Source organism: Rattus norvegicus, chromosome Y, assembly GCF_036323735.1.
Source record: "Rattus norvegicus strain BN/NHsdMcwi chromosome Y, GRCr8, whole genome shotgun sequence".
Lineage (NCBI taxonomy): Eukaryota > Metazoa > Chordata > Mammalia > Rodentia > Muridae > Rattus > Rattus norvegicus.
Genome location: NC_086040.1, coordinates 41,544,309 through 41,570,129, shown reverse-complemented (window position 1 = coordinate 41,570,129; position 25,821 = coordinate 41,544,309). Strand labels below are relative to the sequence as shown.

The window sequence follows — 25,821 nt, the reverse complement described above, 5'->3', positions numbered from 1 at the left end:
ATTGCCCCACAATTTCTCATATTGTTCATGAATGTTTTCTCTATCATGGGGTTTTTGTTATTCCAACTGAATTTTCAAATTACTCTTTCTAACTCTGTGAAGAATTGAGTTGGAATTTTGATGGTGATTGCCTTGAATCGGTTGATTGCTTTTGGCAAGATGGCCATTTTTACAATATTAACCCTGCACATGCATGAGCATGGGAAATTATTCCATCTTCTGAGATCTTCTTCAATATTTTTCTTCAGAGACTTGAAGTTTGTGTCATACCCAACTATCACTTGCTTGTTTAGAGCCAACCTGAGGTATTTATTATTTTTTGTGTCTATCTTGAAGGCTGTCATTTCCTTAATTTCTCCTCAAAATGTTTATCCTTGAAGTAGAAAGCTACTGATTTGTTTGATTTAAGTTTACATCCACCCACTTTGTTGAAGTTGTTTATCAGCTGAAGGAGTACTCTGGTGGAATTTTTGGGGTCACTAAAATATACTATCACATCATCTAAAAATCGTGATATTTTAACTTCTTGCTTTCTAAATTTTTCCGTTTGCCTCGTGTTTTTGTCTAATTTTTGTGAATAAGATTTCCAGAACTATATTGATGGAGTAAGTAGAGATTAGGCAACCTTTTCTAGTTCGTGATTTTTGTGGTAATGCCTCAAGTTTCTCTCTGGTAAGGTTGATGTTGGCAACTTTTTTTTTTAATATTGCTTTTACTATGTTTAAGTATTGGCGTTGAATTCCTAATATTTTCCAGGACTTCTAACTTGAAGAAATATTGATTTTTTTAAAATTTTTTATCAGCATCTAAAAAGATGATCATTTGTTCCCACCCCCAGGAGTTTAGGTAATTGATTCTTCTATATGCTGACATCCAGTTGAACCATAATTCTTGATAATATTGTCTTTTTTCAATTTCATGGTTTTAGCAAATTTTTCAAAGACAAAGTGAACATAGGTGTGTACATTCATTTCTGGATCTTCAGAAATTTTCAATTGGTGAAATTTTCAATTACATGGATGGAGAAACCGAGACATTCCATGACAATGCCAAATATATACAATATCTTTTCCACAATTTCAACCCTACAAATGATAGTAGATGGAAACTTCCAACACAAGGAGGGAAACTACACCTTAGCAAAAAGTAGGGAATTAATCTTTCAACAAACCCAAAGATGATATCCACACAATTGTAATTACTTTTCTAACAACAAAAATATCAAGAAGCAACAGTCCATTTCATTTAATATCTCTTATCATCAATGGACAAAATTCCCCCAAATTAAAAGACATAAACTAATGGACTGAATACGTAAAGAGGATCCAAGATTTTGCTCCATACATTAAATACATTTTAGAGATAAAGACAGAGTATCTCAGGGTAAAAGGATGGAGAAAAATTCTAAACAAATGTTCCCAAGAAACAAACTGGAGTAACCTTTCTAATATTGAACAACATTGACTTACAACAAAAAGTTATGAAAAATGACTGGGAAGGGAAACATACCTGTCAAAGAAAACATAATACTAAGATGAACTTTCAATTCTGAACAACTATGTTTCAAATGCAAGGACTCCTAAATTCATAAAGGAAACATAACTATAGCTCAAAGCAAATATTCCACCACACGCAATAAATTGTTGGAGACTTCACTTCTCCACTCTCATCAACGGAATATTTATGGAAACTGTAACTAAACAGATATGTTTAAATAACATACGTTATTTTAATAACTTAAAAAATCCAAATGGATTTAACAGGTATTTAGGTAACATTTAATCCTAAATCAGGAGAATATACCTTTTCCTATGCACCTCATTGTAACTTCTCCAAATTTGACCATATACTCATTCACATAACAGGCCTCAATTGATACCAGAATATTGAAGTAATCCTATGCATCCTATCAGATCACCATGGACTAGGGCTGCTCATCTATATTTTATTATTATTTGTATTTGTTTAAATTATCGATGATTTATTTATGTGGTATTTTTGAAACATCATCTTTCTTGATAGATTGTCACTATGCAATAAAGACTGGGTTAAACCTAGATGTAGTTTTTCCATTTTTGCCTCTACAGTTGCAAGAGTGAGCTCTCCATTCCAATCTTGGTTTAAGTACTACATTTTGAGTTAACTCTCTGTGCATACATTGCATTTAATGTTTTCCTGTTTGTTTTAATATATATTAGTATTACCTGACCTAACAAATTTGTAATTCTATAATGAAATTTTTAATTTCATAACTTCTGACTATAACTTTGATCTCATTTTGCTTATATTTTCTCCATTTTAAATGCATTTTTCTTTGTGAATACTTTTCCCTCTTTATGAATATTCATGCCTTTATGGGATTTTATTATTGTTCAGCAATGGAAAAATTCATTTTATTCACAGAAGCAGCCATATATGAAGATGAATACAAGAGTTAACTAGCTATTTCAATAGGATGTATACTTATTAAAATAAGAAACTCTGAAAAAAAGAACAGTGATGAATTTCACACCACCCTTCCCCAATGATCCCAGCATGCAATAATGCCAGGTAGTGTGCTGTGCTCATGTGGTGGTGGGAAATAATTTATGGAAGAATAAAAGAACATACCATGGAAAATTTAAGGAATCCCTTTTCCCTTACACACAGATACATAATGGGATTATAGGGAGGTCAACTCAAATAATTGAAGCGGAAGTAAACAACTATGTTGCTACAAAAAATTTAAGTCAAGGAAGAGTTTTAAACCATGGTCAACTATATAATTGTGAAAATTTGTTCCCAAAATTGTAGGTTGTTCCCCAGGACAATAATAGCTGGACTGAACCCACATTTTATGTATACAAAGTGGGGAACCATGGCCCTAATGGGAATGATGAAGACAAAAAACAAAAACAATAGCAAAAGAGTATATTAATAGAAGAAAACCATTAATGCAAACTACCACAAACAACTTTATGTTCTAACCAGAAAAGGTACCAAATCTAAAGTCACATCTGAGCACCCCATGTGAAGACAAAAGTGAGAGGGCCATGGAATTTCTCCCTTTCATGTTTTTCAAATACTTTACAGAAACAGGAAACTCAGACTGCTTTTCCATGATTTATTAAAGGTTTTTATATCCCTCATGTATTAAAATACCATTTGAAAGAATTGATAGCTGCTGTCTAGGTTTATTCCAACTTCACAAATTTCTTGGACTAAAGTTCCAAAAAGAAACTAGGCCCTACCCTGAGCTGTATAATTATGACAAGGCAATAATAACAGATATTTTCAAGGCCCAAGCACTAAAGTACTATACTATTCAGTACAGTGATCCAAATTAATTCAAATAGCTCAAGAGTGTAGGAAGATACATCTAAAAAAGGGTTAGAAAAGTGTAGAAATATCAACTCCTTCCTCGTGTATGAAAGCATTTAAGGTTCTGCAGTAAGTCCTATGAGGCAGTATTCAAGTAGCAATGGGAAGAAAAAATTCATTACAAGACAGGAGTTAAACTAGCATGGTGGGTTTATATAAGAGAAATACTTAGAAATGAAAATGTCTTGTAAACTTAAAAAAAGATTTTTTTCCATTTTTTTCATTCCAATCAAAACAGACATCCATGAATAATTCCCATCTAAGGCTTCCATAAAACTGGTTAAACAAAAATTAACATAAACATTTAAAAATTTGAAAATGAAACAAACAAAAAAAAAAAAATTCCGTATGTTTCAGACAGGATCACAGGGAAATGAGATGAATCTGTTCAAGATGAAACCTAGAGTGGCAAACAGGATCTAGAATTAAGAACTGCATGAGAGGCGCAGTGGAGTAGTGACAGGAACATGGCCACGCTTGACAGATAAGGCTGGGCCCTCTACAGGAGCAAAGAATGAGGTAAGAAAATATTTCAAACAAAGCAGAACCTTTCCTTTCTTCTCACCTCAAGTATCCCAGCCCTGAAAAAAAAAACCCGTTTTGATAGTAATACAGAAAAGTTATGGTATGTCACTCACTTCCCGTTTGCTTTTAACCCTCTCTCCGAAGTCAGGAAATATGAACATTTCGAATTTCCAAGAAGAAAAATTCATCGGCAAGTATATGGATGTACTGTGGAACAAGTGACAAATTGAAATATGTGAGGACAGAGGAGGTGGAGACTGTCTCATTCCACAGAGCAGAAATGTGTCTGCCCAAATTAAGAAGGGATAAGGCAACCATAACAGGTAAACTAGTTCTCAAAACATTAAGCTTATTTACATTACTCATAACTATACTTAGTTCAAAGCACTTTCCAGCTCAATCTTCATTTTGAATGATGCTGATCTATCCTGCAATGTGTCTGTACCATCTTCTCTTCCTAGTATTTGGTTTCATCATGGGGATAATAGATGATTGTGGCTGCATTGGTGATGTTTTTATTTCTATATATCACTCCCTTTACGTACTATATGTGTAGTAACATTTAAGGAGGTTCATTTGGAGAGGTATGAATGATTGATCTAAAATATCTGGTTTAAAACTCTATTGAGATTATTTAGAAAATATCAGGAATTCATTCTCTGTTAATAATTGCTTCTCTCATATGATAAAGAAACAATAAAAATTTACTCTAGCCAAAATAATTCTCTTTAATTTTAATATCTAAAGATACAGAAGAACATTGATATAATGTGGATTATTAGATCAGCTGAACTGCATGTTCATTTATTTAAGAATAACCAGAATCATTGAGACGTTTCTGGAACATAATATAGGAACAAAAAACAAAGCATTGAACAAATAGTGGCAGAAGAACAGGGTCTTTTTGTTAAATATAGCTTACATTCAGACCTACTGCTTTCTTTATTTAATAAAAATTCTATTTAAATACTCTTCTTCAGTGTTTTTCAGCCTGTCATTGACTCTATTTCAAAGCTCTATCCCTTAACTAGCATGATTATTAAATTTAAAACCAAGAATTTTGCGTGCGTCAATCACTTTCTGAATTTCCTTATTTGTGGTTTATTCTGTTCCCAATGGCCATGTTGTGTTGAAGTCATGAAGAAAATTTGATGAAAATTTTCTGAAAGCGTATATTATTCATAGTTGAAAAATGCTGTGCATATGTTTCATAGTAGTGGATATGATAGTTAAACATCATCTGGATAAGGAATTTTTGCGTGAATATCATAACACGCTAAAATACTAAAGAGAAAACATAAAATAGCTAGATATTTATTAAATATTTTTACTCTTCTAGTGTTTGTAACTTTACAAAATATGAGCAAATCACTTCTTTCTGTTAAATTCTCATTCATGAGCTATTACATTCTAATCAAAAAGCTGTGTCAGCTCCCAAAAAGTTGGGATAATGCTAATTGGAATCAAAAATGTTTGCAGTAAGTAAATGGGCAATTTATTTGTCCGCATGTACTAAACAAGCATCTAATGTAAGCATAGGTTTGCTCTTAATAAAATAAGAACTACCAGATATACATCTATTAAAGTAATTTTTTTGTTTTAAAACAGCTATTAATTCATGGTCTGAGTAATGGCTTAAATCACCAAACCTTGAACAGTAAATAGGAATTTCTAGTGAGTAAGAGGTTCTCTCAAGCAGCTCCAAGTAAATCGATCTAAAATTTATTCCTTTAAAATTCTCCTAAATACACTTATCAGGAAATATTCCACATCACAATAAAAAACTCCAACATATTTTCATTTGCTAAAACAAGACATTGTCTTTTTTTCTTCTGGCCCTCCCCATAATCAGTCTAGTCCCAAACAACATAAATTTCCAACATAGCTGTCTGATATGAATCTTTTTCTTTATCACTGACACTACTTCCAGATTGATTTCAAAAACATCCATCAAATCATTCTGTGTATCATTTCATAATACATAAGTAACCAGAGTCCCATAGTATGTACATATAGAGTTAAACAAACTTATTTCAAACTATTCAATGATTTCTTAGACATTTTACATAAATAAAAATTTATATCTCTCATATTGTTTCTGTAAGCCCATATGTGATAACTAAGCTTCAGCTTTATTTGGTCCTCTCTTCCATTACTTAATCTATACAAACTCCTTTCACATTTACTTTTTGTATACGTCAAGCTCTTTTCCTTTTTTTTGACCTCATATTTATAGTAATATTGCCTGAAATATAGTTCATTTATTTTTCATCTAATTTAACTTAGCTGTCACTTCGTTAGGACAATCTCCATAACCTTATTTCTAAGATAGCTTCTTCAGTTATTTGCATAAAATAAACTCCATCACATTGATTTGTACATTCATTTCTTTCTTTTTTTTTACACCATAATGCAATTTTTCTAAGAGAAAGCTCATAATACTTTTTATTCATTCCTTATCTATACCACTATTATGGATCCTGGTACATTAATGGAGACTATTATTTATTACATGATTCAGTAAGTTGAAAAAATAAACTTTATACTATTGTTCATTTTATTGAATATGCATTACATCCATTGGTTAAACCATCATGAAGTATTTACGTGAGTTCTTCAATATATTACAATTCAATGACCTAGATGACATTGCCTAAACATTTATAATTGTCAATGATAGTCTATTTCATATTCAACAGCAATGCTTTGTTGACTGAGCAATTTTCTCACCTAGGAATACTTTTGACATGAAAGAAAAAGATACCTAATTTAAATTGATAGCACCCATGTAAAAATGCCAGATGCCATCATTTGTGGTCCCATCTCAGAAAATACAAAAAGATGATCATTCCTAGGTGCTTACTGGTCACGGACTCAAAATTCATTTGTGAGCTGTTTCAGTGAAAGATTAAAAACCAAGAGGACCCAAAGCTGTGTTTACAGAGCTGAATCTGTACCTCATCTCTCTCTCCCCAGATCCCACCAGGAAATGGCTGGACTTCCAGGAGTGCTGACACACTCAAGATCACAGGAGAGACTACCATTTTTTAGGGGGAACTGCCTGGAGCCCTCAGAACCCAAGAACAGAGGGCCAGTCTGTTACAGGATACTTCTGGTTTCTATCTATTCTATGTCGCTGAACCTGATCCACAGCACTTGGTACACAAGATCCTTCAGGAGAGAGATAGTGTCCCAGGAGTCCTGACACATAGGCTTACAGGAGGATCAGTCCATTGTTAGAGCCAGTAAAACCACCTAATAGCCTAAGCAATACAAACCAAGGTTACATGACATCATCAGAACCCAGTTCTCACACCAACACAAGGCTAGGATACCTTCAACACAACAGAGAAGAAAAATAAATGTTTGTACTTCAAATCACTTAACATGATGATGTTGAAGGATTTTAAGAAGGAAATAAATAATTCCATCAAAGAAATACAGAACAACAGATATATAGAGATAGAAGCCCTTATAGAGGAAACACAAAAATCCCTTAAACAATTACAGGAGACCTTAAGGAGACAAAAGGCAAATGGATGAAACTAGAAAATATCATCCTGATGGAAGTAACACAAACACAAATAAACACACAAAGAATGAACTCACTTGTAAGTGGAAAGTAGCCTAAGAGCTCAGAATATCCACAAAAAACTCATATACACTCTGCAGCTCAACAAGAAAGGACAAAGAGGGACTGCTTCAATCCCAATTAGAAGGGGGAAAAAAATTATCATGGGAGGCATATGGAGGAAGGACACTGTGTGGGAGAGGGGAGTTAAATGGAAAAACAGAAGAGCAGAATAAGATGTGGGAAGGGACAGGAGAGAAGCACAGAGGACCAGGAGAATAAGTATAGAAAGAAGGAACATTGGAGGATGCTGTAACCTCTAGAATGTCCCAGATACTATGGCTGCAACAGGTTCTCTGGACTCAACAGTGATGACATTAGCCAACATCAACAACAACAATGAAATTGAACCTGCAGACAACACCTGCAGTAGATAGACATGACCACAGTGTAAGGATTTCTTATTAAATCATAGTTATCCATGTCTATTGAAATGCAGGAGTAAATATGGAGCAGAGGTTGTAAGAAAGGCCATCCAGAGATGTGCAGACACCAAAATGGACACTGGTGCTGATGCTGAGACATGCTTGCAAACAAGAGTCTGGTATGTCTGTCCTCTGAGAGGCTCTGCCAGCATCTGACTGATACAGATGCAGATATTCACAGCCAATCATTGTAATGAGACTACAGATACCAATATATGATGTAGAGGATGGGATGATGGAGCTAAAGGAGACTGTAATTAACAACAATATCAATAACCAGACCTCTTAGGGCTCCCATGGACTTACCAACCAACCATAGATTATACATAGTCTGCTATCCTGCATATGTAGGAGAGGACTGCCTCATCTCACGTCAGTGGAAGGGGAAGCAATTGGTCCTTTGGATGCTTGATGTCCCAGAGAAGCGTGATTCTAGAGGGATGAGGAAAGAATGAATGGGGCTTACGGAGTCACCCTCTTAGAGAAAAAGAGGATGAAATACGTGGAGGTGGGGCTTATGGAAAGGGGTAATATTTGAAATATAAACAAATACAATGGTTAATAATACTACTAAAAAAGGAGTGGTATTTTTCATACATAACTTTACTGCACAGGTTATCTTGGAACATTTATTATTGCCTAGATGCATATTTCTTCCTACAGTACCTGATACCTTGTTTCTCTAAGGAGTGTAGCCTTAGTTCTTCCTCTTAATTCCAAGAAGGCATAACACTTAACTCCTTTCTCCAAGCAAGGGTGGTTGTAGATATGTCTGTAAAAGGCAGGAGGCATTTGTACAATCTAATTGGGGGTCACCAAAAGAATTATTTACAAGCAAAGCTTGTAACACAAACAGTTTGTGTTCAATCAACTTACCAGTATTGAAAGCATCCGATGACTTCTGGCCAGGCAACTGCATACAATGTCAAGAGACATTTAGAATTTCAATATATGTGACTAGAGAAAATACTTTCCATTGTGTAGCCTTCTCAATATTTCAAAAATATCTTCACGGAAAGAATATTAAGAGCTTTAGGACAAAAAAAATAGTGAGACATCAAGGTAGAAGCGTCACAGTAACACCTGAAAATCACACGAAATTCGAATATCAATCATATGCATTCTATCCTCTATTCAAATCCTATCACATGTTCATTTCCTAACACAGTCAACCAGTGATTTTCTAGTCCCTGCAGTCTCTGAGGAGCAAAGGTCTGGATCAGCATTTCCCGTTCGGTTATGTTGTTCCAAGACACATCACTGCACTAAAGCTGGTGTAAGAGGCGCTTGACAGCACAGACTCCTATGCACCCTTTGCCCTTTCCATTCATGTTGCTCCTTCAGGAATCAGTTGTCACGACGTCTGACAGTGTGCACAAAACAGGTAGCACTCCGGACTCAAAGGAAGAGAGTCGACATGGTTCCTCCTCATTCAGAAAGCTTGGATGATCACACCACTACTACAAGCAGGACTGACAAGTGAGGCATCTCCTGGCTGTGCCATGCAGACCTCACGACTGCCCCGTGCAGACCTCGCGACTGCCCCGTGCAGACTTGGATACTGTCCCATTCAGACCTCGCAACTGCCCCGTGCAAACCTCGAGACTGCCCCATGCAGATCTCGCTACTGACTCGAGCAAATTTGAGGACAGCCCCTCTCGAGCTTTGGTTGTTTCCTGAGATCAATGGTCACTAGAGATTTCCCTGCTTGGCCTTACGGACTTGTCCACAGTTCTCAGGAGAGAGAGACAGAGAAATACTCAAGGATACAGCTCAAATGAGGCTCACCAAGACTCACAACTGCCAAGTACTTTCACTGCCCCTTCATATGGTAGTGTTTAGAGAGGACAGAGATCCTCATCCCTAACTTTACCCTCTGACAATGCACCAACAATTTCCCAGCCTCCATGGCCTGGGAACCACTTCAGAGTCCCCCAAGATGATTATAACCACGGAGTGCCAAAGGGGAATCAGTTGAAGGATTCCCAGCCTCCACATACTGGAAGCCCATTCAGTGTCCCCCAAGCGGAGTATAACAGCAGACTCCAAAGGGGGAAGACCTTGAGGGTTCCCAGCCTCTGCCACTTGAGAATGCCTTCAGTGTATCCCAACCAGATTATAACATCCAACCCCAAGAGGGGAAGCACTTGAACAGCAGAGACCCGAGCGACTTTCCACCTCCGGGATTACTTAGATGTACTCGGCACAAGTTCAGGTGCTCAAAACCCTAGGAAGACAAGAGATTCAAAAAATCTGATGCTCGTGTTACATAAATCCTTCAGAAACTAAAAAATCATATGAAGGGTTCAGTCAATAAGAGGGCCCTAGATCCCAGAAGGGAACCGACAGAGAAGAAGAAATGGACTGTTCCACTTCCTCTGACGGTTCCTTAGGGCATGAGTAATCGAGTGACCAAGGATAGTTGATTACTGAGTAACCCACTGGCATAATATATATGTCGTATGTATGTAGTATGTGTATAGTATGTATGTGTGTAATACGTGTATATATATATGTAGTATGTATGTTTGTATGTATGTATGTATGTATGTATGTATGTATGTATGTATGTATGTAGGTACAGTCATGTGCAGTGACCTAGAGTTGGGGACCATATGATATAGTTGCTAGGAACTGAACCCAGGTCCTCTGAGGGGAATGCAAATCATCTTAACTGACATTATTTCAGTTTCCCATCATTTGTGAAACATCTTACCATCCATTGTGTCTTGTACTATGCAGTATTCATTTCTTAGTGCAATGGTTTACCTTCACTCAGACTGGGTTTTGACGATCTGTTGAATATATAAGTCTGGCATGGCAGAAGGATATGGGGGGTGCTCTGATGCAAAGAGGGACATTGCTCTAACTGCCTCAGTCACTGTCTCTGCTGGCCTGCACTCTGCAGCATGTGCCTTCTGCAAAGGCAACATCTTTCGGTATTGCCTGAGCTGACAGCCCTTGCAGCCTCCTCTAGATCCTCCTCTGTACATCCACAGGGTATCATCTTGAGTGATCCATGAAAGGAAATCCCAGATAAAATTTCTCCAGTGCTTACTAGAACCTCAGGCAAAAGCCCAAACTCGTTCTTGGGAAATAAAACCAGCTCCCAGTCAACCACAGCCTGACATCGGGTCCTATTCATCCTGCCTGCCATTCAGCCCACTAACACTTCTATTCTGATAGGGTAAATGATCATATTTGTTTTGGGACCTAGCACATTCCAGTGTGGCCTTCATTATAACCACTTACATCTGAAATGACTCTTCTTCCAATGGATATCACAGCCTGAGAAGCCAGGAGTTAGGATGAAAAGAGAGGCTGGTGCATAAGCCAGACATTCACCCTGTCTGCGATATTGACTAACTTCATTAAATGATTAAAAAAATGTATAAATAATTAGAGAAGTTCGCACCGGAAGAATGGATTAGCACTTTCATGTTTATAATACCTTCACTGCTCTCTATATGCCTCTACTACCTCCAGGGACTCAGATAAGCCAGAATTCATTCCCTGTTTCCACTCTAGATAAGGCACAAGTAATCCGTCGAAACTGCTAAACTGAGACTTGAGGAAACCTGTTGGAGACATCAGTTCAGGAAGCCAGATGCCCTGGCCAAGACCTTCGAGATGGGTCTTCACAGAGATGGCAGATTTGGAAAGACAACAAGGTTGAAGACATGATGCCTTTCTTGGTAAGGAATTGGAGACCTGCCCTTCAGAGAAGATGGCTTCAAAGAATGAAGTCTTCAAGCAACCCTCCTTATAAAAAGTGCTTGTTCCTATGGGGGTTGGGGGGGCAGCTGCATTTCAACTCAGGTACTGGAGAGTGACGTGTCCAGAACTTCATGAACTGGCTCAGTGTGGGTTGACTTAGGTGGAGAACCACTAGCTTCCTCACATCAACTAGACCAAGGAAGGATGGTCTGCTCTGTCTCTCTGCCTTGGAAGGACACCTTCATCCCTGTTCATGCCCAAGGCTTCCTATGGTCATCATCTGTTTGCTTATAAGTCAGCTGAGGTATGTTGACATACCTCACTTTGTGCTAGCATTCCTTAAGATCTCTAAACCCCCAACCCGTCCTGTACACTCCATCTCTATCTTTCTATTTAGCTTGATTTATATTTCTTCAACAAAACATGAGCAGGAAGTGGATTTCTCAAATGGATAATGCTTGCAGTCTTCTAAAGTTGAGGTCCAGGTGAACAAAATGAATTGTGGTTTGTACCTCACACAGACAGGTCTTTGTGCCTATTTTCTTGGCTTTCGATGATGTTTAAAATGTGAGTTTTTGGGGCAGGAAATTACACAATGGTAGCAACAACGAACCATCGTGTGTCTCTGTTAAGGTTTGTTTTATTCAAAGTGACAAACGCTCCGCCCATCACTCCATATTTGAGGAGGTACAGAGGTGAGCTAGGTCCATAAAGCGATGGGCTTAGGACCCAGGGCTGGTGGTTGTCTTCCACAGTTTTTCCTTCAAATATATCTTGCCCTCAACCTGTTATATCTGCAGTTCACAACCTTTGTGCGTCACGATCCCTGTGAGAAACTTCAGTCTCCAAAGTGATTACCTACTACGATTCATTACAGAAGTGAAATTACAATAATGAAGAAGCAACAAGAATAATTTTTTCATCAAGAGACCTAACAACATAGGAACTGTGTTAAAGGGTGGCAGTGTTAGGAAGGTAGATCACTTAATTATAGTCCAAGAAAAAATGTCTAGCTATGGGCCAAATAAACAAAATACAGTATTTCCAGCATGCCAGTAACATGGGATTAAATGCAAGCTGGGGAGATAGTTTTGTGGGAAGCAGTGCCTGCTGTGAAATACCAGCATGACAGCCCATAACTCATGATTGGAGGGATAATGACAGGACACATGGTGGGTCCCATGGCTCCAGCCACATATATAGCAGAGGATGTCATTGTCTGGCATCAATAGGAGGAGAATACCTTCATCCTGTGAAGGTTCATTTCCCCAGCGTGGGGGAATGCCAGGGTGTTGAGGTGGGAGTGGATGGGAGGAAGAGCATCCTCATAATATCAATGGGGGCTGCTGAGAATAAGTATACAAAAATAGACTCTATGATAGCTACATGTGACACTCTCCTTGATTGTATTTATCAATGTTATGTAGTATTGTTTCTCACAAAGAGAATAGATCATCAATGCTGACCATGGCCACACCAGGTCTGTTTGAGGGTCCATGCCCTCTCCAGGCTCTGTGGATGGAGCCAAGAGAACCCTACAGGGCTTAGTGAAGCACTGACTCTAATTCACATGGCCCTGACATGAAGAGGGAGCATATCGATTCTTCTTGTTTTCGCTATGACAAAATACAAAGCAAAAACTTAACGAAGACAGGAGTGCTTGTTGAGAGGAGTCTGATATGGATGTCTCCTGAGAGGCTTTGCCAGAGCCTTACTGATACAGATGAGGATGCTTACAGCTAATCATTAGACTGAGGAACAGGACCCCAATGGAGGAGGAGTTAAAGAATGGACTGGAGGAGCTGAAGGGGGTTGCAACCCCATAGGAAGAGCAACAATATCAACCAACCAGACCCCCACCTCCCAGAGCTCCCAGTGACTAATCCACCAACCTAAGGGTACACATGGAGGGTCCTATGGCTCCAGCCACATATATAGCAGAGGATGGCATTGTCTGTCATCAATAGGAGGAGAAGCCCTTGTTCCTCCGAAGGCTCATTTCTCAAATGTGGTGGAATGCCAGCGTGTTGAGATGGGAGTGGGTGGGAAGAAAAGCATCATCACTGAAGCAGGGGGAGAGAGAAGGGGAGAGAGGGGATCCAGGAAAGGGGATAACATTTGAAATTTAAATACATAAAATTCCAATAAAAAAGAGACAGGAAGTGTTTATTTTGACCCATTGTTTTAGTTGGTACTATCCATCATGATGGGGAAAGCAGAGAAACTCGAGTGTGATGGTCACATTGCAGACCTGGAGTGTGTTCAGCTTTCTCTCTCTCTTTCTTTCTTTCTTTCTTTCTTTCTTTCTTTCTTTCTTTCTTTCTTTCTTTCTTTCTTTCCTTGTTTTAAATTCCATATACAGCTGTTTCCCTTGCTTTTATGTATCTGTATAAAAGATCCATATACAGAAGCCACAAGAAACTTAGGGAAGAAAAGCAGGTATGGCTGTCCAACAAATGTTGATTGCCAAAGGAGGGGAGGGTCTTTATGTCCTCTCCCATCTGTAATGAAGTGTTGAGTGGCCTATTCTTGTGCCCATGACCATAGCCACAATAAGTTTAAGAGTTCAATGACTAGGTACAATCTAAAAAAATCCTTTTGCTGTCCACTTCACCATCTTCTGGTTCATATATTCATTTCACCCACTCTCTCATGATGTTCTCTGAGCTGTTCAGGAGAAGACTTAGCTGACCTATTTCCACATGATTAGTTCAATACCACTGATTCCCAACACTTTGTCCAGTTGTACGACTCTGCCCATGGTAGTCAGAGGCTTCTTCTCTGATGAGAGCTGAGTGCAACGCTGATCTGTAGATACAAAAATGGATATTTGGAAGGAAGTTCGACAATGTATTTAGCATTAGGTTCTTTCATAGGGCCTATATCACCCTAAATATAGGTTCTTGACGACTTTACAGAACCTCGTGTTGAATATGCCTTGTATCAAATTGGAAAGCCACTGGTTACTCCCATGACTGTGATGCCACTAACACATTATGGGCACATCTTGCCTGACATTTTACCTTGAATGTTTCACCCCCGATTAAGGTCGTAGATGATTTTCTCCCCTAGAAGCATACATAGCACTTTCTTGAACCATGAAGGCTATCCATTATAGAGGATGATTCCACCTCAACTTCACATTTACCCTTCTGTGACCTGTGAACAAAAGGATTCAGTACCTTCAGAAATAGTGTCTTACCATCAAGTTCTGGAGGCCAACAAAGAACAATGGCAACAGCCTGTAAAGTTGTTAGGGTTTTGTGATCTCGCTGGTCAGCAACTTTCAGGAAGACATCCCACATGTGGCACTGTGATTTTTGCTTAATTTTGGTTTTCTGTTGCTCTGATGATACACTCACCAGAGCCAACTTGGGAAGAGAAATCTTTATTTCATTTTATCTGTTCCAGCCCATCATCAAGGAAAACCAAGACAGGATTGTGAAACAGGAGCTACAGCTACAGAGACTGCTCAGTGGCTTTCTTCTAAGCTCACATTCAACTACTTTATAGAGTCCAGACCCACCTGCATAGGGCAGTGCTGCCAACAGTAGACCAGGCACTCCAACATCAGTTAACAGTCAAGGAAATTCCACCTAGACGTAGTCATGGCCAATCTGACGGATGAATCTCCTCAACCGAGGTTCATTCTTCCTAGAATAGCCATCAATGACTAGACTAGAAATCAATGAAAATAAAAAAAGAAAAGAAATAAATATCTTCAGGGGGAGCTTGGCTTTTCCATGGAGGGTGCCTCCATTTGAACTCAACAGTTGATTTTGTAAATATATTCTGTAACACAATGTTTTATAACCCCTCTCACCAAACCCGGTTCTAACCTAATCACCTAAGGGGAGATGGAGTGGAAAGTAAGTTTTAAAAAAATAATTGGAGCAGAAAGAAATGCTTCTTGGAAATAATGCAAAAAAGGAAGCATTTCTGTATTCTAGATGCTTTCCTCGCATCATCTGTGCAAAGATAATGAAACCCGTTACGTTCCAGTTACCATAATTTCCAATGTTACAAATCATATAAATAATACTGCTTATCATTCATAAAACACATTGGCACTAATCATTTTTTTTTGGTTCTTTTTTTCTGAGCTGGGGACCGAACCCAGGGCCTTGCGCTTCCTAGGCAAACACTCTACCACTGAGCTAAATCCCCAACCCCGGCACTAATCGTTTTGATGTGTTTTTTTAACTCATTCCTAATGTAGATCTGATGAAGTGGAATTGTTCGCCTGCTCATTTATATATGAGGGAAGTGAGGTTTAAACTTCGAGCTAATTTCCCATTACTCTAAAGTAATAAATGGCAGAGTAAGACATCCACACCTTCTCTGGCTTCATGGCATGGACCTGTGAGCAATGCAAGTCAGGGTACCTTGGCAGGGAATTCCAAGGATCAGTACATGGCAGCTGAAAGTTGTCTTGGATGCAATACTGGGAGTAAGGCTCCAGTCAGCCAAGCCCCACCTCAGGATTCCTGAAACAGTACACCAGAACATGTTAGAGAGCAAGGAGACTAAACTAATCATCTGGTTGTCCTCAGCAGGTTGTATACATCCGTTACTGAGGGTTCATAATTATGTTGGTCTTTGTGGGGATGGAAAGGAACACTTATTTAGATCGCCACCTCCTACTATGTGCGACTACAGTGGAGACAATGCCTTAAGACCAAAGTTTTTTGTTTTGTTCGTGTGTGTTTGTGTGTGTGTGTGTGTGTGTGTGTGTGTGTGTGAGTCTGTGTGTGTGTGTGTGTGTGTGTGTACATGCATGCAAGTGCAGTGTATAAAGTATGGACTAATCCATTTCTCTTCTACCTTATTCATTGAAGCAGCATTTCTCAGTCAAAACCAGAGTTCACCAATATGACTACACTTGACAGCTATCTTGCCCTGGGTATCTGCCCTATCTCTTCCTCCCTGGACTGGGATTCTATGTGAGCAACAAAGCCTACTCATCATTTACCTGAGACCTGTGAGCCATCTCCTCAACTGCTAAGGTTCAAGTCCCGGTGTTGGGCCCATCTCCTTTACTTTTGTTTTCGTATTTTTTTTTTTTTGTCTTGGTCATAATACCAGAACCAGGTAAAGGTATGACTGGCTCACTCAAACAATCACTCAAATCCCACAAACAAATGTGTCCTAATAAGGAGGAGGACCCTGCTGACTCTTTGTTCTGTAAAGTCTTACCTTAACAGATGAGTTAAAGGATGGGATTATTCTAGTAGGTGATTGTGGATGCTGTTGTTGATGTTGAAGGAGGCTGGCAAATGAGGGGCCACAGCTGTGTCAATTATAATAACAGATACAAAGCTGAGTGTGGTAGTGCATACCTATATTCTCAATACTTGCAAAGATCACAAGTTCAAATCCAGCCTGGGCTACATAGTAAGTCCAATGGAAGCCTGGGCTACATCGTAAATCCCAGGCCAGCTTGGGCTACAGAATAAGTCCATGTGTAGCCTGGGCTACATAGTAAGTCCAAGGACAACCTGGGTTACATAGAAAGTCCAAGGTCTGCTTGGCCTACTTACATGACTCTTCTCCAAACAACAACAGTTTTTTTTTTTTCTTTTTTGGTTTCTGTCTCTTCTATTTCCGGTACACCAATTCCAGTGCTGTAGTTTGGGGTTGTGGAGGAGAACTTTCGTCATGTCTTATGGTCCAGGATTTCCCAAGCAGCATGGCAAACCAAACAGTGCAGCAAACAAGTCCGTTTCGATTGTTGAAGAAAAATATGACACATGGGAAGTGCTGTCTGAAGAAATGGCTCTAAGATGAGACAACGCCTCGGGAGACTGGGCTTGAATCTTGTGCTAGTTTCCTCATGATAAAACAATGATGTTCTAAACCACATTCTGTTTTGGGAATACAATGCTGTGCTTCCATTTCAACACTGCATTATCTCCATATGGCAACCCTGGAAATCTTGTCTGATATTAAACAGATTATAGGAGAGACAAGTAGAGAATAAACACTGTCATTAAAAAGGGATTATACGATGAATATTTTTTTAATTTTTGTCTGTCGTACCAGGTTCAGTGTTCTGCATAAACTCTAAAACACGGCAATTACTTTTTGTTTTTAAAATTGCCAAAGAGAATGGACCTTATACTTTCTATCTAGGTCTAATTGAGACGATGAAATACCATTCAATGCTTTAAAAAAGAAAACAAATTGTGTTTCATTGTCTTTTTTTGTTAATTTCTTATTTTTAGTGTTTTGGGGTTCATTTTAACAATTATTTTTTTCATTGAATTAATTATTTTCTTATTTTCTAGTGTAGATAAAAATTTAGGTTGCTGGTCTTTGTTTCTAATCTAAGAATTATTGTTTTAAATAAAGTTTCCTCTTAGCACCGTCATAGTTATGTCTTACATATTTTGATAGTATGTTTCCTATCTTCTTTTTTTCTTACTGTTACATAATTTAATTATTTCTTGACATATGTATTACTTGTGAATGTGTAATTTAATGTTTCTAGACTGGGAGACTCCTGTTGTCTCTCATTGAAGACTTCTATTTTAGTTTTGTTGTATTAGCAGAACACATCCCTAGGGGCTGGAGATGCAGCTCAGTGGACAGAGTGCTCACTTGACTCTCACACAGCTCTGTTCTCCACCTACAGTGGTGTGGTGGTACATGCCCATAGTCCCATTACCAGGAGGAGAATCAAGACTTCAAAATCATCCTTGGGTGCATAGTGTGTTTGAGGCCAGCCTGGGCTACATGAAACCTGTATAAACATATATGTCCCAAAACACATCTTTTCTTAGGCATTTTCCACACTTTGTTCTATGGTTTCTGAGTGTCTGAAAAGTCCAGGGGTACTTGAAGGAAAAGAACAACCGGGTGCTACTAGGGACTGTTAGTTCAGAGACATTGCCTGGTGAAGCCATCTCATCCTAGCTGGTTTCTGCCTGCCTCTGTTGCTGATGGGCTGATGTGTGTCCACAGCTTTACTCATAATTGCCTTGCTTCATTTTTAGCTGGACCCATTCTTGCTTCCTGGTAAGGCTTTGATGGAGTAGTGACACAAAGAATTGGGGTATCCTTCATGCCCACTGATTCTCTCAACAATAAGGTCTTTCTCTGTAGAAATAGTTTCTCTGTTGCATACATTATCAGAAATAAATAAAACAATCTTTTGTGTTTTATTTTGACACTGAGTTTCATTATGTAGGTAGGGCTGGCCTGAAACTCACTTTATTAACCTGGTAGGCATTGAACTCTCAGAAATCACCTTACTTCTGTGTACTGGGATTAAAGGGACATACCTGGCTCCTTCTCTTTTTAATTTGTTTTTTTTAATTTTTCTCTATGGTGTGTGTGTGTGTGTGTGTGTGTGTGTGTGTGTGTGTGTGTTTTGACCAAAGACTATCAGATCATCTGAACCCTGATCCTCTGTAAGAGCAACCAGTGTTCCTATGCAGTAGGCCATCTCACCAACCCCTTCTGCCTGTTTTGTAGGTTTCTCATTGACGACGCTTGAATCCTGGCTTTAAAATCCTTGTTGACAATTCTGACAATGGTTTTCTCTTGGTGTCACCACCAGGAAACTAGTTTTTCTCCTCTGCTTTTCATTTAGGCTGATTGTCATGGTGTGACGTGATTTCCATTTGACACCACTTGTCTAGATGTCAGTAGTCCTGACACTGTGGGTACAGTGGCTGTGTATCCTTCATAAACTTTTGGTGGTTTATTGGTTTTTCTGGGTTTGCCTGATTGAATAAAAGGGATTATAACTCCAGTTCATACCAACAGACATATTTTAGAGGGGTCAGGAAGAGTGGTTTCCAACCTTCCTAACACAACATTTTAAACAGCTCCACCAACTGTAACATTATTTCATTGCTACTTCATAACTTTAATTTTGCTATAGTTATGAGTTATAATGTAAATGTCTGGAATACAGCATATATGATATGTGACTCCTGTGCAAGGGCAATTTGTGCTCCCAAAGCGGTCTCAATCCAAGGATTAAGGACCACTGATCTGGACTTAGTGGGATGCCCTTACCGACGTAGATGGGTTTCCCAGTGTTGGTGGGGAGGAGTCTCCATCTCTTGAAGGCAAAGGATCTTCCAAGATCAGGCTTTTTCCTGGGTCCCTCTATAATAGTGGACACACTCTTGATGGTTACTGATGTATCAAGTGACTCCAGGCAGTTTTCTTTCACATCCTCGAAGATGAGGATTCTAAAAAGGGTTCTGCTAGACAAAAGCAGTGGCTGAAGCTATCCCTCGTGATCTTGCCCTTTCCCTAATGGCTCCTTGTCCACAAAAGGCCAACAGTAGATGTCTGAGTCCATTCTAAGCTGCAACTTTCCAATCTACACTCTTCCTCTGTGCTGTTTCTTTAACAAAGAGCATACATGCTAAACCTGAACCCATCTTGTCTTCAGTCAGCACTAACAACCTAGTCCTCTCTGCCAGCTATGCTTTCCCATATGACCCAGCTGCTCACAATTCTGAGGCACGTTCATGCTTCTATGGACAACAGAATGGCACCGATTGGCTAGTGTATAATGATACAGATTCTGTATTATTATGATTCAGAAACCTGTAAATACAAGATGAAGAGACCATCGGCAGAGGAAGGAGTTCTTGTGGGATGTTGTCACCACAGAAGGGATCCAGGGGGCTAGGAATAAAAGAGAGGGAGCCAAACTCCTTTTTCATAATTTAACCTTTTTCCACAATAGCATCATTAATGGATCTTTATTTGTAGGTTGCATCCCTCTTGACCTAATCAATTCTTCACAACTACATTCCCACTGGGGATTAATCTTCAGAAAATAACTGTTGGGTGATCACATTCAAACCAGAGATGATGGTGAATATTTGGATATCTATAGTGGGGGTGGGTATTATTCTTCCCACGTGGTGTACCCTTAAGATCTCTAACTACCTCCTTCCCCACGGTAGCCTCACTGAATGACATGAATTCCGGGTTATTAATGAGGTACAGAAACCAAAGCTCATTGCCATATCCTGTCACAAGTATCAAGCTCGCAACAGCAAGAGCCCAGTGGGAAGAAAAATATGAATAAACTTTATGGTATCTCTAAAGTATAAACCCCCAATTTAATCAAAACATTGTTTTAGACTCAGCTCTCTTATATCGATATTCTTTAAATGTACAAGTCAGTGGGCTTGCTTGTGACTCCTAGTACAGGTTTATACTGTACATTAGCCATCTTCTTTCTCACAACTCACTACCATTTCCACCTGCACACACACATACACACACACACACACACACACACACACATACACACACACACACACCCTGCTGCTCCCCTTCCTTTTCCTAAATGCCCAATTTCACATAATATCCCTTATTAAAATCTAAATTTAGCAATCATCTGTTTGAGTCTGGCTTGTTTCACTTAACATACTGTATTTTACAGTTCCATCCATTTTTCTGAGAACAAAACCCTTTGCTCTTACACATAGATGAAAATCACATCAATGTATATCAACTTTTTTAAGCCATTCATCCAGTGATCAACAGCTAAGGTTATTCCAATGGCTTGTCTATTGCACACAGTTTGGCAATCAGAATGGATGTGCAGGGGTCCTGGTTAGTTTTTATTGTCAGTTTGACTCAACCTGGGAAAAAGGAGCCTCAGCTGAAGAATTGCCTCCATCAGAACGTCCTTTGGCCACATTTGTAAGGAATTTTTTTTGATGGTTGTTGTAGTAGGGTCTAGCCCACTAGGCATAGTGTCATCCCCTATGAAGGTGGCCCTGGGTTGTATGAGAAGGAGAGAAAGTTGAGTAGGTCATGGATAGCAATCCAGTACTCAGCATTTCTAAGTTGTCTCTGCTTCCTTTCCTGCCTCTAGAGTCCTGCCTGAGTTCCTGCCCCTACTTTGCTCAGTAACAGACTGGTACTTAGAAGCCTAGAGTGTGAAAATTTTCCTCCTCAAGTTGATGGCTATGATGAGATTATTCTTCTTGTTGCCTACTTGTTCTTCACTTTTTTGAAAGTTCTGTCTGTTTAATGTTCTTAAAATGATGATATCACATGTTTTCTCATGGGCTCTCTGTCTCTCACCGTGTCTCTCTCTGTCTCTGTCTCTGTCTCTCTCTGTATTTCTGTGTTTGAGTGTGTATATGTGTATGTTTGTGTGTGTGTTTGTGTGTGCCTGTGTGTGTTTGTGTGTGTATGTATGTGTGTGTGTTTGTGTTTCTATGAGTGTTTCTGTGTGTATGTGCGTATGTTTGTGTATGTGTGTGTGTATGTGTGTGTGTGTGTGTGTGTGTGTGTGTGTGTGCTTTCCAGGGTTAAAAAAAATCCCCAATGCTTTAAATCTCTGCAGGTGCCAAGAGAAGGAAGATTAAGGGGAGAGAGGGGGGAAATTCATGTCATTTGAGTTAACCCCACATTGAGGTCAGCCACATAGTCGACCAACAGTCACATAATGGCAGAGTAGTCATAAGAGCAGAGAGAGAGTAAAACTCAAAGTGTGAAAGAAAATGTGCTTAAAACTACGATAGAAGGAGAAAAAGAAGACGGTGCACTTAGAAAATTGGACAGATTTTAAAAAGCTGCCATAAGTTGTTAAGCTCTAAGTACATTTAAAAAAATTATAATGTTAAAGTGGAAGGGAATTATTGGGAAGAGGGAAGGGATGGTCAGAGTGTAGTGGGGACAGGGGAGGGTTCTGAAAAGAATCCTTTTGAAGATCTGAAGAACTATGTGACACAAACAATTAAAGTGGCCTGTAATTTACAGGTAAATTCCATACTTACCTGGATCCAGTATTCTGTCTACCCATATTTCAAAAACAAAATTACCTCATCTATTTCATCCTGTTTTACTGCATTTGATCTAATAAATTCCTTGTAATCAGAAGTGCTGATAAATTTTAAAGACATTTAAAATATGACTGGTTGATATTGGGTTTGTGATAAGTTTATTCCGACTTTGGAAGCAGGTCCAGGAGCTAATTTTTCCTCGCTCTTTGCAAATAATCCATAATTCATGATTGCCATTGTCTTCAATACAAGGTATTTAATCTTGTCAAATTCCAGCTTTGTTTCAATAAAAATGGCCCTCCTCTAATTGTGGGTTTTGATAGAGCTAATTTTGTTGTTCTATCCTGTGTGCTGCCTCGGAAAGAGAGCCTAGCAATATTTCTGATACGGAGAATAACTTAAAGTTAACCAAAGAAAACATAGGAGCTGGGAAAATAACCACCAAGGATGTTGGTGACTCAGAAACCAAAGAGTTTTTTCAGAAAAATAAAAAGCATGAAAAGAGCTACTTGGGCAGACTGTGACTCGAGTCATCAGAATATTTGGGTGGGGACTTTATTTTGGTTCACCAGGAGGCTACATGAGAAGCTAAAACCTGGAAGTTTCTGGAGCTAAAATCTGGAAGATGCTGGAAGTTTCTAAGCATAACTAGGGAAGGAACTGGCCTGAGAGGGGTTCTATGACGTAAGCAGAGCCTGGATGATGTCACAGAGCACAAGGGCGGAGGTTGCGCATCTCTTCCACTTGGAGGCGCAGGACTACTTTGAAGGTGGGTTCACTATCTTCGGAGCGGGGTGTGAAAGCTAGTTCAGCTCCTGAACCCCACAACTGTTCAACAACCTATTGGTGCCTGACCCGTTTCAGAAGACAGAATCTGGACGACTAGGACATTTTCTTTTGGTAAATACGTTTATGAAGATAACTGGGACCCTTGTAGCACAGAAAGCTAAAAGTTTTCCCTCGTACAGCAAGTAACCTTACGTTCCAATGTCTTCCACGTTTGAGAGCTAGGCAGATGGTCTAGGCTAGTCAGTCTCCGGAGTTTATTATTCTTTGCTAACAATATCTAATTCAAAATTCTACTAAAATGCCAAAGCTCCTCTCTGTGCCTGTGTATTTTTGGAGAAAATATTTCTTTTTTTTTTTTTTTTTTTTTTTTTTTTTTTTTTTTTTTTTTTTTTTTTTTATGGAGCTGAGGAACCCAGGGCCCTGTGCTTGCTACGCAACTGCTCTACCACTGAGTTAAATCCCAACACCAGTAGATATTATTTCTAAAAGGCTATTGTTGCCTTCACAAAAGACTCTTGTTGCGGTCGAAAATGCAACAGCTTCGGAGAATAAACCTGGGTCTGGGTCAGGATGCACAGTAGAGAAAGCCAGTGGACTGCTGTGCTTTGTCTCTGGGCAGATACTTGTGGATGTTGCCAAATAGCTCATAGTTAGAGGGTAGAGAAGGGGTGTGGCCACCCTTCTGGCTCCTTTGCTATCCTTTCTCTGTTCTGCTTGCTTAAAGTGGGGACAAGGATACTTAATCCCACACTGACCTAGCCATTCAAGGAGATGTTCCTCAGCATAGGCAAAGTGCCTCGGGCTGAAGAAATATGTCTAAATATGTTATTCTGAGCTGTAGAGAACCATTTTTTCATTTTCCTTTGAACTTTAGATTTTGATTTATGAGATTGGGTTTTTCTGTGGGTAGTTTTGTCTATCCTGGAACTAATTCTGTAGACCAGCCTGCCCTTGATCTCACAGAGGTCTGCTTCTCTCTGCTTCCGGAGTGCTGGAATTAAAGGTGTGCTCCACCACTGCCCAGCACTTCTATGAACTTCTGATTATGACAGCATTAGATTCAGAGGCTCAAACCTGATTACCATCGCCTTCCTCACCTGCTCCAAAGTTCTCATAGACAAGAGCCTTGGTCCAGCACCCTCCCCAACCCCACCCCCATTGTTATTGCAGGTACTCATATGACAGAGGTACCAGCTTTGTCTCTGGTTTAAGCAGGTGAGCTCTTCAAACCCAGGCCATGGGAAAGTATGAAGCCTGAACGCAGAACAATAGCCACAAGACAGTGGACCAGGAGTACCGTGGCCTACCACACTAGGTCTACAGCCAAGAAGAAGAGGGTGTCTGTGAGGAGGATGAGCACACCATCCTTCCAGAAGCGGAAGAGGAAGAGGCCTTCTCCCCAGTCCCTGGGGAACATTGTGGGGTGCAGAATTTCACACGGATGGAAGGAAGGTGATGAGCCCGTCACCCAATGGAAGGCCATAGTTCTAGATCAACTGCCAACAAATCCCTCTCTCTATCTGGTCAAGTATGATGGAGTTGATTGTGTCTATGGACTGGCACTTCACAGTGATGAGAGGATTTTAAAGCTTAAGGTCTTGACTCACAAAGTTGTGTTTCCTCAAGTGAAAGACGCCCATCTCGCAAGTGCCATGGTTGGCCGTGCTGTGGAGCATAAATTTGAGGGCAAACATGGCTCTAAGGACAACTGGAGGGGGGTGGTCCTAGCCCAGGTGCCAATCATGAAGGACTGGTTTTACATCACCTATGAGAAAGATCCAGTCCTATATATCTATCAACTCCTGGATGATTACACAGAAGGTAATCTCCGTATCATTCCAGAGATTTCGCCAGCAGAGGTGAAGTCAGAAGTTGGCAGCGACATCTTAACAGGTCAATGTGTGCAATGCACCAGAAGTGACGGGTCCAAAAAAATCGGCAAAGTCATTTACCAAGTTCTAGCCAAGCCTTCCGTGTACTTCATCAAGTTTGATGGCGACGTCCACATCTATGTCTATAATCTGATGGAAAAGATCCGTTAAGGTGAAATTCACAAAGTGAGGGGACATATATGGGGAATTTATAGGATTGGGGTGAAAATGTTTGTTTTTCTGTGTTTCAGATACCCAATGGCCTTTGACAACCCCAGTATCTTTTCCAGTGGAATTTGTTTTTGCTCTAAAAATTAAAATGTGTGATGTGACGTGTTGTGTATGCACACTTTTGTGGAGGAGACTGGCTGTGGTGGATGGAACATTGAGAGGAAGCCGGAAAGTTCAAGGCTGTGAACAGTAAGTCTAATGTCACATACACTAAAACAAACAGGACTGAGCTGGTCTGCTCTTTAGGGAGAGGAAAAAACTGGAGATAAGGCTTAGAGGAGCAGGGATGGCACAAGGAAAAAAAAAGATGTATGTTTAGGAAGCAGTGGAGAGGGGCCAGAAATAGATAGACTCTCTGAGGGGAAGTTTGAGGGAGAAACAGATAGTTGGGGAAAGAGTGGGAGGTAACAGAGAGGTGGTCTTGGAACTCAAGGGGAAACCCAATAAACTGATCCAAGCAGACTCAGAATCAGAGAAGATCAGGGATTGTTTGACTAACA

The 25,821-nt window shown here is 39.5% G+C and overlaps 1 protein-coding gene across 2 annotated transcripts; it reads left to right on the top strand.

The window, feature by feature from the left end:
- Nucleotides 1-23,161: 23,161 nt before the first annotated feature.
- LOC134484303 (Y-linked testis-specific protein 1-like) lies at nucleotides 23,162-25,422 on the top strand. Of its 2 annotated transcripts, XM_063280621.1 has the most exons (3): nucleotides 23,162-23,330; nucleotides 24,390-25,262; nucleotides 25,342-25,422. In XM_063280621.1, the coding sequence occupies exon 2, from the start codon at nucleotides 24,467-24,469 to the stop codon at nucleotides 25,259-25,261; it is 795 nt and encodes a 264-aa protein (XP_063136691.1). In that variant the 5' UTR covers nucleotides 23,162-23,330; nucleotides 24,390-24,466; the 3' UTR covers nucleotide 25,262; nucleotides 25,342-25,422. The 2 variants fall into 2 exon arrangements, with proteins under 2 accessions (XP_063136691.1, XP_063136690.1); XM_063280620.1 differs by having other exon boundaries at nucleotides 23,180-23,330; nucleotides 24,390-25,422.
- The last annotated feature ends 399 nt before the right edge of the window (nucleotides 25,423-25,821 follow it).